The 16,841-nt window shown below is 47.4% G+C and overlaps 1 protein-coding gene across 2 annotated transcripts in view; it reads right to left on the bottom strand.

Annotated features, from left to right (window-relative positions):
- MCOLN2 (mucolipin TRP cation channel 2) overlaps positions 1-4,084 on the bottom strand; it is a 30,490-nt gene extending 26,406 nt beyond the window's left edge. For both annotated transcript variants that reach the window (XR_016277921.1, XM_089497524.1), the window contains exon 1: positions 3,752-4,084. Coding sequence is in view for 1 of the 2 variants with exons in the window: in XM_089497524.1 (XP_089353650.1) it covers positions 3,752-4,002 (251 nt within the window). In the remaining variant the exon portion in view is untranslated. The remainder of the gene's footprint in view (positions 1-3,751) is intronic.
- Positions 4,085-16,841: the final 12,757 nt, after the last annotated feature.

Below are 16,841 nucleotides of genomic sequence, written 5' to 3'. Positions count from 1 at the left end.
AAATTAAGAGAAATTCCTCCTGTGTGATAAACCATAAGCAAGACATTGAAATTTTGCCAAGAGGTTAATATTGACAACCTATATGTGTACTTGAGAATAAGCTCCACTGAACCCTATGTCCAAATAAAAATCACACTCAAGAATCCTGGGGAGTGGTTCCAAGAACAATACTATTTCTGTTTGCACTGCTACTCCTTAATATAGCGCACTTATACACATCATCAAAACAGGCATGGATTGTGATGTTTTTGGCAGCTTTAATTGCACAAAATATCATTTCATGTTCCTATAATGTATACATTTCACGCAACTGCAAATCCCATTGCAGATCATGGGACTTCTAAGTAAACACTGGATCAGACAGCACATCCATTGAGATTCCTGTACATTATGTCAGAACGGAGATTATTTAGGGTCAAGCGGCAGGTTGGTTGACTTTATTTCTAAATTTAAGTCAGCTTAGAGTCAAATGTAAAAGCAAAGCACATAAACAAAAGAAAGCAGGAGATAACATCAGCTAATGAAGTGCCAAAATTTGGTACACTTGATCTAAAGAACAGTGAACAGCAGGACTTTGATTTTTATTTATAGAACACCATGACCTATACTTACTGTGATCTTAAACAACATATTTTAGCACCATATTTAAATTGGAATCAACTATGAAAGGCATTGGATTAATTCTGCTTAGGTACGTTAAAGAAAAATTGACCAACAGAGCTCTGTGCAAATCTTGCTGAAGTGTTTATGGAAGTAAAGAATAAGTTGTTGTTGTGTGCCTTTGGCCCAAAACACACTGCAGAAATTACCCAGTTTGAGACTGCTTTAACTGCCCTGGCTCAATGCAAAGGAATTCTGGGAAATGTAGTTTTGTGAGACATTTAGCCTTCTCTGTCAGAGAACTCTGGGGCCACAGTAAACTACAATCCCCAGTATTCCCTAGCACTGAGCCAGGGCAATTAAAGCAGTCTCAAACTGGGTTATTTCTGCAGTGTGTTTTGGACCTTTAATCCTTGCCGATTTATGGCGACCCTAAGGCAAACTTCTCCTAGGGTTTTCATGGTAGGATTTGTTCAGAGAGGTCTTTCCCTTGCCTTCTTCTGAGGCTGAGAGAGTGTGACTTGCCCAAAGTCACCCAGTGGGTTTTGTGGCCAAGAAGGGAATTGAACCCTGGTCTCCAGAGTCACAGTCCAACACTCAAACATCCCCTCTGGTAAAGGGGCATAAAATGTGAGGCAGTGTGTTAAACCATCCAGCTTACTTTGTTTTGATCACTCTTATATTAGTTCTTTTAAAGGTTTATACAAACCGGGTGAACATGGGAAGTCAAATGGTAAATATGTATATATTTGGACATTATGTTTTGTGATTATTGTGAACGGTATCATTTAGTATATCGTTCTGCTTACTTTGCTGCTGTTTACTTTGCCTTTATGGGATACTATTTAGTATTATTTTAGAGACATTTTAATCACGTTACATGGTTATTTTATATGTATTATCCTATTATTTCCTAGATTGTATGCCATAGGCAGGTTTACTCTTATCTATTTATTGTTTGTATGTACAGCGCTGTGCAAATCTACAGCACTATATAAATAATAATAATAATAATAATAATAATAATTTTAGACGGTACGCTGCTTGGCAGGTTTTTATTCTTTTTTTCCTTATTTTATTTGACCCTATTTACTATGCGAAGTGCTGCACAAACTTTACAGCACTCTATGAATAAACGTTAATAAGAATAATATATTTTGTATTTAAAAAAATAAAATATAAGGTAATTAACTTTATAAGAGAGCAATAGGAAGATATAGCAACTACAAGCTTAGTACAATGAATAAGTAAAAATAATTTAGTTAGATAAGAAGTATATGCAAGAATGAGCTAGAGAAAAATATATTTTGAGAAATACTGTATATACTTATGTAAAAGTTTAGAAATTTTAGTCAAAATATTGACCCCAAAAACCCGAGTCGACTTATCCACGCATCAGTGTAAATACGGTGCTTTTATAAATAAAGGAACTGGTGAAAGGCAAGAGCATAATCTGTCCTGGAAGCAATGACCTCCCTCTACTTTCTCTTCTATCCAGCCTTTACAAACTGTTATACCTGTGCTGGAATTTTGTAACTTTTTTGACATCATTTTCCTTTGCTTCGTCTTTTAGATCCTTTGTTACACACCTCCTAGGTTTCACCTTCGACTTATCCACGGGTCGTATCAAAATCAATAATTGTGGCCCCAAAACCTGCCCTCGACTTATATGTGAGATCAATTTATAGTTGAGCATATACTGTAGTTATAACATTACAAGCATATGCTCTTATATCGTCACAGCTGCCAGAATCTGTTTTTGTGAAAAAGTGGAGAAGTACCAAATTTCTGACAATAGACGACTGCCTAAATAAAACTTAAGACATGATTGAAATCGGCAAACTTACTATTTTATTAAAGGATAAAACAATCAATGAAAAGAATGAAGACTGGAACAAAATAATGAAATACTGCAAAGAAAGATGGTCCAAAGTTTAAGAAGAGGAAAAAAACTGTTAATAGTATCAGAAGGAAATAAATCAGTATTAATTATTTAGAAAAGCTATGATATAATAATAATTATGTTTAGCAATCACTTCAAAGTGTTTAGACGTAAAATAATCAAGTGTAATCAAGAGTCCCTAGCATTGAGCCAGGGAAATTAAAGTGGTCTCAAGCTGGATTATTTCTGCAGTGTGTTTAGGAACTAAATCTTTTTTTGAAGGGGGGGTATATAAGAGAATAGATCTGAATTGAGTGCAATTGGTGCGAAAAGGCCTAACAGAAAATAACTGAAAAGCAACTGCCTTCTAAGTTTTAAATTGTGGGTTTTTTTAAAATCATTTATAATTTGTTAATTTAATTGTATTTTATCATTGTTGTGGGTTAGTTGATATGAGAGTTTAAGGGTATCGTGTGGTTTTCTCTTATATATACACGTATTTTGTACTGATACTGTTACTAATGTATTTTGTGATCGTAACCCGCCTCGATCCTTTGGGAGAGGTGGGCTATAAATAATAATAATAATTATTATTATTATTATTATTATGAATGGCAGACACAACAGGTTTATTGTTGAGTGTTTGAATGTGGTGTGTGTGTGTTTTTAAAAAAGTTGGCTCAAAATTTTTGTTCTTTTAAAGACGAAAAATGATAAAAAATTATTATAAAACTGATTATAATTTTATTATAAAAATTATTATAAATAAATAAATTAAAAATATAAATAAAAAGGAGGCATAAAATGTGGTGTTTGGTTTTTAAAAGTTTGCTTGATGTTTTTGTTCTTTTAAAGGTGAAAAATGATTTTAAAATTATTATAAAATTTATTATAAATTATTATTATTATTATTATTATTATTAAACTTTATTTCTAAAGTGCTGTAATTATACACAGCTCTGTACAATGTCGGTAAATGAATAAATATAAATAAATAAATTGGAGGCAAAAAATGGTTGGCTCCTAGGAGTTATATGGCTCTGGAGACTAGGGTTGAGAATCCTTGCTTCTGCCATGGGTATCCTTGGGCAAGTCACACTCTCTCAGCCTCAGAGGAGGCCAAGGCAAGGAGGGAACTTGCACTAAGTTGGAAATGCCTTGAAGGCACACAGCAAGAGCAATAACAACAATAACCAAGGGGCCAAAGCCATTGGAGCCTGCTAGGAGCAAGGAGGAGGAGGAGGAGGGAAAGGCTCCCTGGCCACTCACCTGGTGACAAGGGCCCTGCCCTGGCCCAGTTCCCAGAGGGCCATGCTGCAGGGGCGCCTCAGCCTGCCGCCCCCTCCTCCTCCCCTGCCGCCTGAGGCCGGGGGCATCATTGGGGGGAAGGAGTGCCTAGCCAGGGGCTCCACCCGGGCCACCCTGGTCTCCCCTGCTGCCTGGCCTGGCCTGGCCTTCTTCGCAGGCATGGGAGGCAGGAGCTGCAGAGACAGGCCCTGGAGGCTGGACTGGAACCGCATCCGCACTCCAGACACAACCCGGGTCCATACCGCTTTAAGTACTGCGCCTCCATGGCATTCTGGGCGTGGTGTTTTGCTACTGGGGAATCTCTTCTCCAGATGCTGCTAAACTGCAGCTCCCAGCAGTCTTCACTGTGGGCTTTGAGCCAAGGCTTATGGGAGTTATAGGTCTCAAATAAACTGTAGGAATAATCCACTTTTGGAGACCGCTTTGAACTGCCTTGGCTCAGTGCTGTGGAATCCTGGGAATGGTAGTTTGTTGGGGGACCAGAGCTACTTCAGGGATAGCAGATAAAATGGCAAACTTGTTCTCCAGATGTTCTCCCAGCATTCTTCACTATTGAGTTTGGTGTCAAGGCTTCTGGGAGTTATAGGTCCAAAATACAAACACTGCAGGAATAATCCACTGGCTCAGTGCTATGGAATCCTGGGAGTGGTAGTTTTTGTCGTGGCCCCAGAGCTCTTTCTGACAGAGAAGGCAAAATGGCTCACAATTCGCCTTTGCACACAATTCCCAGGATTCCAAAGCAGTTAAAGCGGTCTCAGACTGGGTTATTTCTCCTGTGTGTTTTGGACCTTCAGTTCAACAGGATCTGGAGGGTTGCCCAGTTCTTGGCTCTGCTGTAGTTTTGCTAGAAAAAAACCAAGGGCTGCGTCCACACTGCAGGAATAATCCAGGTTGACATTCCCTGGCTCAATGCTATGGAATTCTGGGGTTGTAGTTTTGTGAAACATTTAGCCTTCTCTGTCAGAGAGCTCTGATGCCGCAGCAAACTACCATTCCCAGAATTCCATATCGTTGAGCCGCAGCACTTAAAGCGGTGTCAAATCAGATTCTTTCTGCAGTGTGGATGCAGCTGAGTGGTCTGGTTGCACTGACCATAGAACTGCACTGGAGGAGCAGCTACAATGCCTGGTAGAGTATTCTCTCTAAGGATCTCTAGGTCTTTCAGTGCAACTTTTAGTTAAAGTTGAGCATAGAGTTGCACTGGAGCACCTAGATATTCCTAGAGAGAATACATTAATCAAATCCGCAAAGCTCAAAATCGCAAATTTGGAAGGATGAGTGTATATATTCCTTCAGTGGCAAGAAATTAACATGAATTTGGCTTATTGCCCCTTTGAAAAGCTTTCACAGGCATATGGTAACACAATGGTTCTTTGCAGCTAGGTCTGCATGGGCATTACGCTTGGTACATCCACAATGTTTTGATATTGTTGGGGACAGAGTAGAATGGCCATGGGCCCCCAAACCCACTTCTGATGTGATCTACAGATTTCTAAAGGCTACCGACCTGCACGGTTACTATTTAAAGCACTGCTAAGAACAGGACAAGCTTATGCCTTGCCCTAAAAGTGTTGACGGTTCCCTGGGATGTGGAGCCTAAAGGGCAAGAGGGACTTCCGGCCACAAGGAAAATCATGGAAGATTTGTTTGTTTAAGGAAATGCCTTAATAACTTTCCTTTATTGTAAAGAGTTTTGCCTACAATTGTTCCATGCTCTTAGGGGTAGAGTAGGGGAGCTTAGATATCTCTGTCCCTGAATAAACAATGGCAAAAGCCGAAGAAAGTATTTGGAACTTATCACCTCCCTGTGAGTTAAGAGGTTCTCCAATATTATGATGCCTTAGGTCATGTCATTGCCACTGTTCCTTGTTTTGCCCTATGTCCCTGGCAACCTCTGGTCTTCATAAATAGTAGGGCCATTCAAGGATACGGGCTTTTCTAGTACGAAAACAGTATTTTTGAGCACTTTGAGAGGTGTCTTGCTTCTTCTGTGAAGCTCCAGGATAAGGCATTACAGGAGAGATCTGTGCAGCAGGAATCCCTAAAATAAGGCACACAACTCTCTGAATATTCAAAATGAGTTAGTTTAATATTTATTTAATTCATTAATTAATTTCTATCCCACCTTTCTCCCCAAAGGGACCCAAGGGGGCTCACAATAACAATTTTGAAAACCTATTGCAATAAAGTAGTTTAAAGAAGGACGAAAGAGAAACGAGGACAAACGATAAGATTTAACTCAGGATTTAAAGGCTGGATACTATCTATACTATCTATCTATAGGTAGCAATTAATCATTTAACAAAGTAATATGATAAAAGGAAGAAACGGTCAATATAAATAATAGGAGTATGGACTGAAAGATTCAAAAGGAACCTCTCCAGAAAACTATAGATTGGAAGTCATTTACAATTATTTATGTATTTAGTTATAAGAAGATGTAAATCCAAATTTACATTATGATTCAAATTATCTACGTTAGGTTATATATGTTGTACAAAAAATGAGAAGATGATATAGTTTCAGTATATATAACTGTAACGGGAATGAATGTATACGGAAGTAATGAAACTTCCAAATCTCTCATGACAAATCTATTTTTGCCATCCACGGATGGCAAACCTGGAAGTTGTTCCCAATGGCGAGGCGCGTGCACACGCGTCCCCATCGGTAACAAAAGTCCCTGGCCTCCCTGGCTTCCCTCCTCCCTTCCCTCCCTCTTCCTTACCTTTCGGGCCGAGTGCCTGTACATACATACATACATAAAATAGTTATATATTTATATGTATCGAAATAAATAAATATTCAAGGTACAATTCTTGATTTTTCTCTTCCAAGATCAGATGATTAAACCCTTCTTTTATGATTCTTTTATTGGTTTGATTGCATTTATAATCCCGCACTTCAGCCGCCCGCAAAGGCTCTCAGAGAGGTTTGCAGAGGGCTAATTTGACCGTTCCCTCAGGTTTACATTCAAACTGCCTCTTTTATCATAAGAACGACCAAAAAATGTCGCAGGGTTATAACAAGGAGTGTGTCCCAAAACAGAAAGAAAACAAGACAGAGGAGCAGCAGCTATTTTTTCACGTGTGGCTTATCTGTGATCATAGGTCCAAAATAAAGAGCAAAAATAATCCAGTTTGAGACCGCCTACCCCCAAAATGGGGGCTGCAGGCCTTCTCCCTCCATTTCAAAAAAGAAAAGGGCAAGAAATTTCCCTCCAATTTCCCGAAGGTGCCCCAAAGGTCACATAGCCCACCCTCAGAAAACAACAGCCCTGCAAGGCTGGCCACCCAAAGCTTTACACAGTTCTTTACAAAACAAAACAACAACCCGAAATACAAATGGAAGCCAGCCTACGTCATACAGCCTAAAAACAAAAACAAGAAATTGTAACATGACCAATATATCATCATCATAATAAATTTAAAACAATATGTTATGAAATCGTGCACATTAATACAAGCCATCAATCATAAAATCGTCCTATCAAGATGTAAGTCAGAAGGCTTCCCTTACTTTTAAAATGTAAGTTTTTAAAATTTGAAATGTAATATAAACTTTAAAATTAATTAAAAATTTTATTATGTTATTATCATGTATTTTAATTTAAATTATTTTAAAATTAAAATTGGAAATTGGATATAAATTTTAAAATTATTCTTTTAAACTTTAAAATTATTTTAAAATTTGAAATTTAATATACATTTGAAAATTATTTTAAATTTGAATCACGGTCTCAAAATTCAGTACAAATCCTAGAAGTCCCCCTGAGAAAATATTAAATGAATGCATAAATTGAAGGCTGTGGAGGCCTCAAGGAGGCTTATTCATATGGGATCCCCCACGATTTATATTTGGAGGGAAAACCTCTGGAAGCATGAGCTTCCTGTCTGGAGCATGTGCAAGCCGCCTGCCCTTAGCGGCAGAACAGCAAGGCCCAGGAACGGACATGACAACGCTCTAGGCTTGTTTTCCTTCCCAAAGGTTCCGTCTCTGCTCTGGAACCTTTACTCCATTCTGAAACCAACTGTTGGCTCTGGGCTGCCGCTGGCCAGGCGTCTGTATTCCTGGCAGGCTCCTGGGCTTGGCCCTCAGGTCTCAGGCCCTCTGGTGACCGTTTCCAAAGCCAGGGGCTTCCTCACAGTGAACGAGGAAAGAGGAGAGGTCAAGCGGCACGCCATAAAGCCGACTCGCCGCTTCCCTCCCCGTCCCGCCCCCAACAGAGGCCAGTGGACATTCTTGTTGCTGTTGCTGCACCTCCAGGGCCTTGGTTTGTGTTGTCGACCCTGCGCAGTTGCGCAGCCTGGAGGAAGCCTGCTCGGACCATCTGCAACGCCACAGGAGCCCAGAAAGAGCTAGGGGAAGGGCAAGGAGGGGCGTGACCAGGGGAGAGCGGCACGCCATAAAGCCGGCTCCCCTGTTCCCTCCACGTCCTGCCCCCAACAGAGGACAGCGGGCGTTGTTGCTGTTGCTGCACCTCCAGGGCCTTGGTTTGTGTCGTCGACCCTGCGCACTTGGGCAGCCTGGAGGAAGCCTTCCCGGACCACCTGCAACACCGCGGGAGCCCAGGAACATCTGGGGAAAGGGCCAGGAGGGGTGTGACCAGGGTAGAGCGGCATGCCATAAAGCCGGCTCTCCGCTTCCCTCACCATCCCGCCCCCAACAGAGGCCAGCAGACATTGTTGTTGCTGTTAATGCACCTCCAGGGCCTTGGTTTGTGTCGTCAACACTGCGCAGTTGCGCAGCCTGAAGGACGCCTTCCCGGACCACCTGCAACACCGCGGGAGCCCAGGAACAGCTAGGGAAGGGGCCAGGAGAGGCGTGACCAGGGGAGAGCGGCACGCCATAAAGCCGGATCGCTGCTTCCCTCCACTTCCCACCCCCAACAGAGGACAGCGAACATTGTTGTTGCTGTTGCTGCATCTCCAGGGCCTTGGTTTGTGTCGTCGACCCTGTGCAGTTGCGCAGCCTGGACAATGCCTGCTTGCATCATCTGCAACGCCGCAGGAGCCCAGAAACAACTGGGAGAAGGGCAAGGAGGGGCGTGACCAGGGGAGAGCGACACGCCATAAAGCATGCTCGCAGCGTCCTGCACGTCCCGCCCCCAACAGAGAACAGCGGACATTGTTGTTGCTGTTGCTGTTGCTGCACCTCCAGGGCCTTGGTTTGTGTCATCGACCCTGCGCAGTTGCACAGCCTGGAGGATGCCTGCTTGGACCATCTGCAATGCCGCGGGAGCCCAGAAACAGCTGGAGGAAGGGCGAGGAGGGGCGTGACCAGTGGAGAGCGGCACGCCATAAAGCCGGCTTGCCGCTGCCCTCCATATCACGCCCCCAACAGAGGACAGCGGACATTGTTGCTTTTTCTGCACCTCCAGGGCCTTGGTTTCTGTCATCGACCCTGCGCAGTTGCGCAGCCTGGACAATGCCTGCTTGGACCATCTGCAACGCCGCAGGAGCCAAGAAACATCTGGGGGAAGGGCAAGGAGGGGCGTGACCAGGGGAGAGCGGCACGCCATAAAGCCGGCTCGCCGCTTCCCTCCCCGTTCCTCCTCCAACAGAGGCCAGCGGACATTGTTGTTGCTATTGCTGCACCTCCAGGGCCTTGGTTTCTGTTGTCGACCCTGCACAGTAGCGCAGCCTGGAGGAAGCCTGCTCGGACCATCTGCAACGCCGCAGGAGCCCAGAAACAGCTGGAGGAAGGGCGATAAGGGGTATGACAAGGGGAGAGCGGCACGCCATGAAGCCGGGTCCCCGCTTACCTCCACGTCCCGCCCCCAACAGAGGACAGCGGACATTGTTGCTGCTGTTGCTGCACCTCCAGGGCCTTGGTTTGTGTCGTCGACCCTGCGCAGTTGCGCAGCCTGGACAATGCCTGCTTGGACCATCTGCAATGCCGCAGGAGCCCAGAAACAGCTGGGGGAAGGGCAAGGAGGGGCGTGACCAGGGCAGAGCGGCACACCATAAAGCCAGCTCGCTGCTTCCCTGCACGTCCCGCCCCCAACAGAAGACAGCGGGCATTGTTGTTGCTGTTGCTGCACCTCCAGGGCCTTGGTTTGTGTCATCGACCTTGCGCAGTTGCGCAGCCTGGAGGAAGCCTGCTCGGACCATCTGCAACGCCGCTGGGGAAGGGGCCAGGAGGGGCGTGACCATGGGAGAGCGGCACGCGTTATAGCCGGCTCGCTGCTTCCCTCCACGTCTCGCCCGCAACAGAGGACAGCGGACATTGTTGTTGCTATTACTGCACCTCCAGGGCCTTGGTTTGTGTCGTCGACCCTGCACAGTTGCGCAGCCTGGAGGAAGCCTGCTCGGACCATCTGCAACGCCGTGGGAGCACAGGAACAGCTGGGGAAAGGGCCAGGAGGGGCGTGATCAGGGGAGATCGACACGCCATAAAGCCGGCTCGCCACTTCCCTCCCCATCCCGCCACCAACAGAGGCCAGCAGACATTGTTGTTGCTGTTGATGCACCTCCAGGGCCTTGGTTTGTGTCGTCGACCCTTCGCACTTGCGCAGCCTGGAGGACGCCTTCCCTGATCATCTGCAACACCGCGGGAGCCCAGGAACAGCTGGAGAAGGGGCCAGGAAGGGCGTGACCAGGGGAGAGCGGAACGCCATAAAGCCGGCTCACCGCTTCCCTCCACATCCCGCACGCAACAGAGGACAGCGGACAATGTTGTTGCTGAGCTGCACCTCCAGGGCCTTGGTTTGTGTCATCGACCCTGCACAGTTGCGCAGCCTGGAGGAAGCCTGCTCGGACCATCTGCAACGCCGTGGGAGCACAGGAACAGCTGGGGAAAGGGCCAGGAGGGTCGTGATCAGGGGAGATCGACACGCCATAAAGCCGGCTCGCCACTTCCCTCCCCATCCCGCCACCAACAGAGGCCAGCAGACATTGTTGTTGCTGTTGATGCACCTCCAGGGCCTTGGTTTGTGTCGTCGACCCTTCGCACTTGCGCAGCCTGGAGGACACCTTCCCTGACCATCTGCAACACCGTGGGAGCCCAGGAACAGCTGGAGAAGGGGCCAGGAAGGGCGTGACCAGGGGAGAGCGGAACGCCATAAAGCCGGCTCGCCGCTTCCCTCCACGTCCCGCCCGCAACAGAGGACAGCGGACATTGTTGTTGCTGAGCTGCACCTCCAGGGCCTTGGTTTGTGTCGTCGACCCTGCACAGTTGCGCAGCCTGGAGGAAGCCTGCTCGGACCATCTGCAACGCCGCGGGAGCCCAGGAACCGCTGGGGAAAGGGCCAGGAGGGGCGTGACCATGGGAGAGCAGCACACCATAAAGCCGGCTCGCCACTTCCCTCCCCGTCCCGCCCCCATCAGAGGCCAGTGGACATTCTTGTTGCTGTTGCTGCATCTCCAGGGCCTTGGTTTGTGTCGTCGACCCTGCGCAGTTGCGCAGCCTGGAGGATGCCTGCTTGGACCATCTGCAACGCCGCAGGAGCCCAGAAGCAGCTGGGGGAAGGGCGAGGAGGGGCGTGACCAGGGGAGAGCGGCACACCATAAAGCCGGCTCACCGCTTTCCTCCACTTCCCGCCCCCAACAGAGGACAGCGGACGTTGTTGCTTTTGCTGCACCTCCAGGGCCTTGGCTTGTGTCATCGACCCTGCGCAGTTGCGCAGCCTGGAGAATGCCTGCTTGGACCATCTGCAACGCCACAGGAGCCCAGAAGCAGCTCGGGAAAGGGCCAGGAGTGGCGTGACCATGGGAGAGCCGCTCAGCCAAGGAAGGCAAAGGGAGGAAGGAAGAGAGAACTACATGTCCCAGCAGCCCCTGCCCACCACGCCCTTCCTGACACAACTGGCTGGGCTCCACTAAGTGCCTTCTTCCTCCCCTTCCTCCTCTTTCCTTAATCTCCTTCTTTCCTTCCTCTCCTTCCTCCTCTTCCTTTCCTTTCCTTTCCCTCTTTCCTTCCCTTCCTTTACTTTTCCTCCTCCCTCTCCTTCTTTTCCTTTCCCTCTTTCCTCCCCTTTCTTTCCCTCCCTCCCTCCCTCCCTCCCTCCCTCCCTCCCTTATCCCTTCCTTCCTTCCTTCCTTCCTTCCTTCCTTCCTTCCTTATCTCTTCCTTCCTTTTCCTTCCTTCCTCTCCTTCCTACCCTCCCTCCTTCCTTCCTTCCTTCCTTCTCCCTTCCTTCCTTCCTTCCTTCCTTCGTTTTTTCCTTCTTCCTTCCTTCCTTCCTTCCTTCCCTCCCTCCCTCCTTCCTTCCTTCCTTCCTTCCTTCCTTCCTTCCTTCCTTATCTCTTCTTTCCTTCCTCTCCTTCCTGCCCTCCTTCTTTCCTTCCTTCCTTCCTTCCTTCCTTCCTTCCTTCCATCCTTCCTTCCTTCTTTTCCTCCCTCCCTCCTTTTATTTATCCCTCCCTCCCTCCCTCTTTCTTTCCTTCTGTCCTTCCTTCCTTCGTGAAGGTAATTTTCTGTCTTCTTTTCTCAGTGTTTTTTCAATAATTTTTTTCTATATCTCCTCAAAGTCATTTCTTTTCCATAGTCCTTTTTTCACTTTCAGTTTACAAACTAATTTGTCATTAATAGCTAATTTCCATATTTCTTTATACCAATCCTCCATTTCTACATTCATTTTCATTTTCCAATGTCTTGCTATAATTCAGTGATGGCGAACCTTTTACATGCTGGGGGCGGGGGGCGGGGCTTCCACCCCCTTTTCAGAGGAAGGGAACCTCTGGCTCCTCCCCCGGCATTTGCTAGCCTCTGAGGGTCCCTTTTGGGGCCGCCAGAGGCCGGCAAATGAGCCGTGGAGGAGGGTGCGCTCTCCTCCGCAGTTTGCCGGCCTCTAAGGGTCCCTTTTGGGGTCTCCAGAGGCCGGCAAACTGGCCGCAGACGATGGGGCGCTGTCCTCCGCAGTTTGCCGACCTCTGAGGGTCCCTTTTGGGGTTGCCAGAAGCCGGCAAGCGGGCTGCGGAGGATGGGGCGCTGTCTTCCGCAGTTTGCCGGCCTCTGAGGGTCCCTTTTCGGGTCGCCAGCGGCCGGCAAATGGGCCACTGAAGACGGCGCGATGTCCTCTGCAGTTTGCCGGCCTCTGAAGGTCCCTTTGGGGCCGTCAGAGGCTGCCAAACAAGCCTTTCCTGCCCCAGATCTCTCTCTCCGGAGGGAGGTCTGGGGCTGGAAGGGCCGCAACTGAGCCCAGGACCCGGCACGCCGCCGTCCTGGGCTCCTCCACGGCCTTTCCTGCCCCAGATCTCTCTCTCTCTTTCTCAGGAGGTCTGGGGCTGGAAAGGCCATGACACAGCCCAGGACCCGGCACGCTGCCATCCTGGGCTCCCCACAGCCTTTCCTGCCCCAGATCTCTCTCTTGGCAGGGAGGTCTGGGGCTGGAAGGGCTGCAACGGAGCCCAGGACCCGGCACACCGCCGTCCTAGGCTCCCCATTGCCTTTCCTGCCCCAGATCTTTCTCTCGGGAGGCAAGTCTGGGGCTGGAAGGGCTGCGACGGAGCCCAGGACCCGGCACGCTGCCATCCTGGGCTCCCTACAGCCTTTCCTGCCCCAGATATCTCTCTTGGCAGGGAGGTCTTTGGCTGGAAGGGCCGCGACGGAGCCCAGGACCCAGCACGCCGCCGTCCTGGCCTCCTCCACGGCCTTTCCTGCCCCAGATCTCTCTATCTCTCTCGAGAGGGAGGTCTGGGGCTGGAAGGGCCGCGACGGAGCCCAGGACCCGCCATGCCGCCACTGCTCCTCCTCAGGTGCCTTTCCTGCCTCCCGCTGTCTTTCTGGATACAGTTGGAGTCTGGGAAAGGTCTCTGGGGAGGAGCAACTGGCATGCACCGGTCGCTCTGCCTCCCCCACATTTTTCTCAGCCTCCAGTTGTCTCCAATAGGCAGCTGAAGGCCAGGAAAAAGACTGGGAGGAGGAGCCAGCCGCGTACCCCTCTGGCTCCTTTTGCCCAGCGCCATTTTCTTGCTTCCCACTGAGAGACAGCGGGAGGCCTGAAAATGCCAGGGAGCATGATGAACCTCTTCTCTCCTCTCCCCTCCCCTTAAGTCTCCTCCTTCCCTCTTTCTTTCCCTTTGTCTTCCATCTTTCCCTCCTTCCTTCCTTCCTTCTCTCTCTCTCTCTCTCTTTCTCTCTCTCTCTCTCTCTCTTTCTTTCTTTCTTTCTTTCTTTCTTTCTTTCCTTCTTCCTTCTTTCCTTTCCCTCTCCCTCTTTTCCATTATCTCTCCTTCCCTCCCCTTTCCTCTCCTCCTTCCTTCTTTCTTTCCCTTTGTCTTCCATCTTTCCCTCCCTCCCTCATTTCTTTTTTCTTTCACTCCTTCCTTCCTTCCTTCCTTCCTTCCTTCCTTCCTTGCCTCTTTCTTTCTTTCTTTCTTTCTTTCTTTCTTTCAATCCATCCATCCATCCATCCATCCATCCATCCTTCCTTCTCTCCTACTCTCTTTCCTGCCTTTGTCTCTTCCTCCCTCCTTCCCTTTCTTCCTTTCGTTTATTCCCTCTTCCTTCCTTCCTTCCTTCCTTCCTTCCTTCCTTCCTTCCTTCCTTTCCATCCCTCCCTCCCTCCCTCCCTCCCTCCTTCCTTCCTTTTGTTCAATCTTTCCTTACTGATTTCTTTCTTCCTTCCCTCTTCCTTCTTTCCTTCCTTCCTTCCTTCCTTCCTTCCTTCCTTCCTTCCCTCTTTCTTCCTTTCTTTCTTTCTTCTTCTTTCCTTCTTTCCTTTCTCTCTTCTTCTCCTTCTCTTCTTTCCTCCCTTCTTCTCCTTCCCTCCTTCCCCTTTCATTCCCCTTCCTCCCCCTCTTCCTTTCCCCTCCTTCCTTCTCCTCTTCCCTTCCCCTCTTCCCTTGCCCTCTTCCCTTCCCCTCCTTCCTTCCCCTCTTCCCCTCCCTCCTTCCCCCTTCCTTCCCCTCTATCCTCCCCTTCCCCCTTTCCTTCCTTCCTTCTCTTCTTCCCCTTTTCCCTCCCTCCCTCCCTCCCTCCCTCCCTCCCTCCCCATGAAAGCCAATACCATGAAATGGCCTTTCCCTCCCCCCTCCCTCCCCTCCCCTCCCCTCCCCTCCCTTCCTTCCTTCCTTCCTTCCTTCCTTCCTTCCGGCCGGACATCTGAAGAGAATGGCAGGAGCCACCTCCCACAAAACGACCCGAAAGTAAAAGGCCGCTAGTTTTCTCCACTTTAACCGTGGTTTAGCGTTATTTTGTTTTGAAAGCAATTCAATGTGGTAACCTCCCCAAATTTCCAAGTTTTGTTTAAATTAAAATTTAATTTAAATGACGTTGAACTCCTGTTTGCCCACGGGATCTCGCTTTTTTTACTTATTTATTTACTGGTTGCATTTATATCCCTGTCTTTTCTGTAATAAGCCAAAAGCAACATATATGGATCTCCTCCTCCTCCTCTTCCTCCATTTATCCTCACAACAATGCAGTCAGATAGAACAGCCTGAAGGAGAATGACTATTCCAACATTGCCAGTTAGTTTCCTGGAAGGATTTCGGTGTGCACTGTGTCTCATTTTCCAGCAGGTGTCAGAATTAATGAAATCAACGGGCTTTCCGCACACCATGCGCAAGGATCCCTCTCTCTCTCTCGCCTTCTTTAGCTCAGGGAATAAGAGGAGAGGACTGCCTTCTCTCCTGTCTCTACAGTCTTCGGTGACTGAAGGATGCTTACAACACGCTCCAGATACTGTTGGATTGCAACTGTCATCAGCACCAGCCAACATAGACAACCGCAAGGGATGATGGGAGTTGCAGTCAAGCAAAATCCTGGATAGCCACATTTCCCCCACCCCAGATTGAGATAAGGAAGCATGCCTATTATTTTGCTGATGTCAGAGCTGCTCCGAAAAGCTTCTGTTTTCTTTTTGACCTTTTCACGAATGAAAAAGAAAAGAAATTGTTATTAAAAAAATCATCAAGAGAGGAAAACCTTTGGGGAATTTCTTGTCCTTTTTTAAAAAATGATGAGGGATTTTGGTGCGCACTGTGCCTCATTGCCCAGCAAGCATAGAAATTAATGGAATAAACGTTCATCCAGATAGGATTCTCACCTTTACCTTCCTTTAAAAGCTCAGCGGTGCAAGCAGGAAACCTTGGGCCCAAACACACAGGCCAAAATAATGCCGCTTCAGGTCACTTTGGAGATATGTTGTGTAAATGACACACACGTCTTAAGAGGCCAGAAGTTGTGCCAAAGCTATGCTCCAGTCCTTAAGACAGGAGTATGGCTTTGGCGCAGCTTCCGGCCTCTTAGGGCGCATGCGGCATTTAAACACATATCTCCAAAGTGACCCAAAGCAGCTATATTTTGTCTGTCTGTTCGGGCCCTTTGTTAAGTCTACAGAAAAGTCTTTATCTCCTTCCCCTGCCATACAGTTCTCCAAGTGAAGGAAAAAAGGAAGAACAGAAGGTCCCTCCCTTGACTGATCTGGTTTTATTATTGCAGTTGCAGTTACCACGGTCTGATCGGAGTGCTGTCCGTACATTGTCTTCCAAATGTATGTATTCCTTTACTTCAGCGCAATGGAAAGAAGGTTTCCGGAAGGAAAAACAAAGAGGATAGTATAAGAGGAATTTTCTCACACAGTCTAGTAGTAAAACAAAACAGGAAAACAGTAGGGACAAGCTGAAAGAATGCAAAGGAAAGGCAAAATGACAGAGGGATGACTTTTTAATTGATGACACAACTTTCACCACTAGAGGAAGCACTCTTTCTAAATAAGAATAACCCAATATGGCAGGACTCCTAGGAAAATGGGGATCTCTTCTGGTCAACACAGAATTTGTAATAGAACAGATAAAACACTGGCACCGGTAATGAAACATTTTTGTTACTTCAACGTGGAAAGAAGGATGTCAAATTTTGGTGTAGTGGAAAAGTTTCAGTTAAGGGAAAAGAAAAAGAAAATGATAATGATGGAGTTACATTAGACCCACCAACTTAGTACTTTTGTACTTAGTACAAAGTTAGTACACCTCCTGGCCTTGAGAAGATACAAACAGGATAGAGACACTTTTATTGGTATGTCTTTTTGATCTGTTGTTCTTCTCTAACAAATTCCTTCCTGCTCTAACATAATAATATGTTAGGCAATACCTACATGTTTTGT

This window comes from Sceloporus occidentalis, unplaced genomic scaffold, assembly GCF_023333645.1.
Source record: "Sceloporus occidentalis isolate IW3139 unplaced genomic scaffold, rSceOcc1.0.p SCAF_104, whole genome shotgun sequence".
NCBI lineage: Eukaryota > Metazoa > Chordata > Lepidosauria > Squamata > Phrynosomatidae > Sceloporus > Sceloporus occidentalis.
This window is presented reverse-complemented; position numbering and strand designations above follow the sequence as displayed.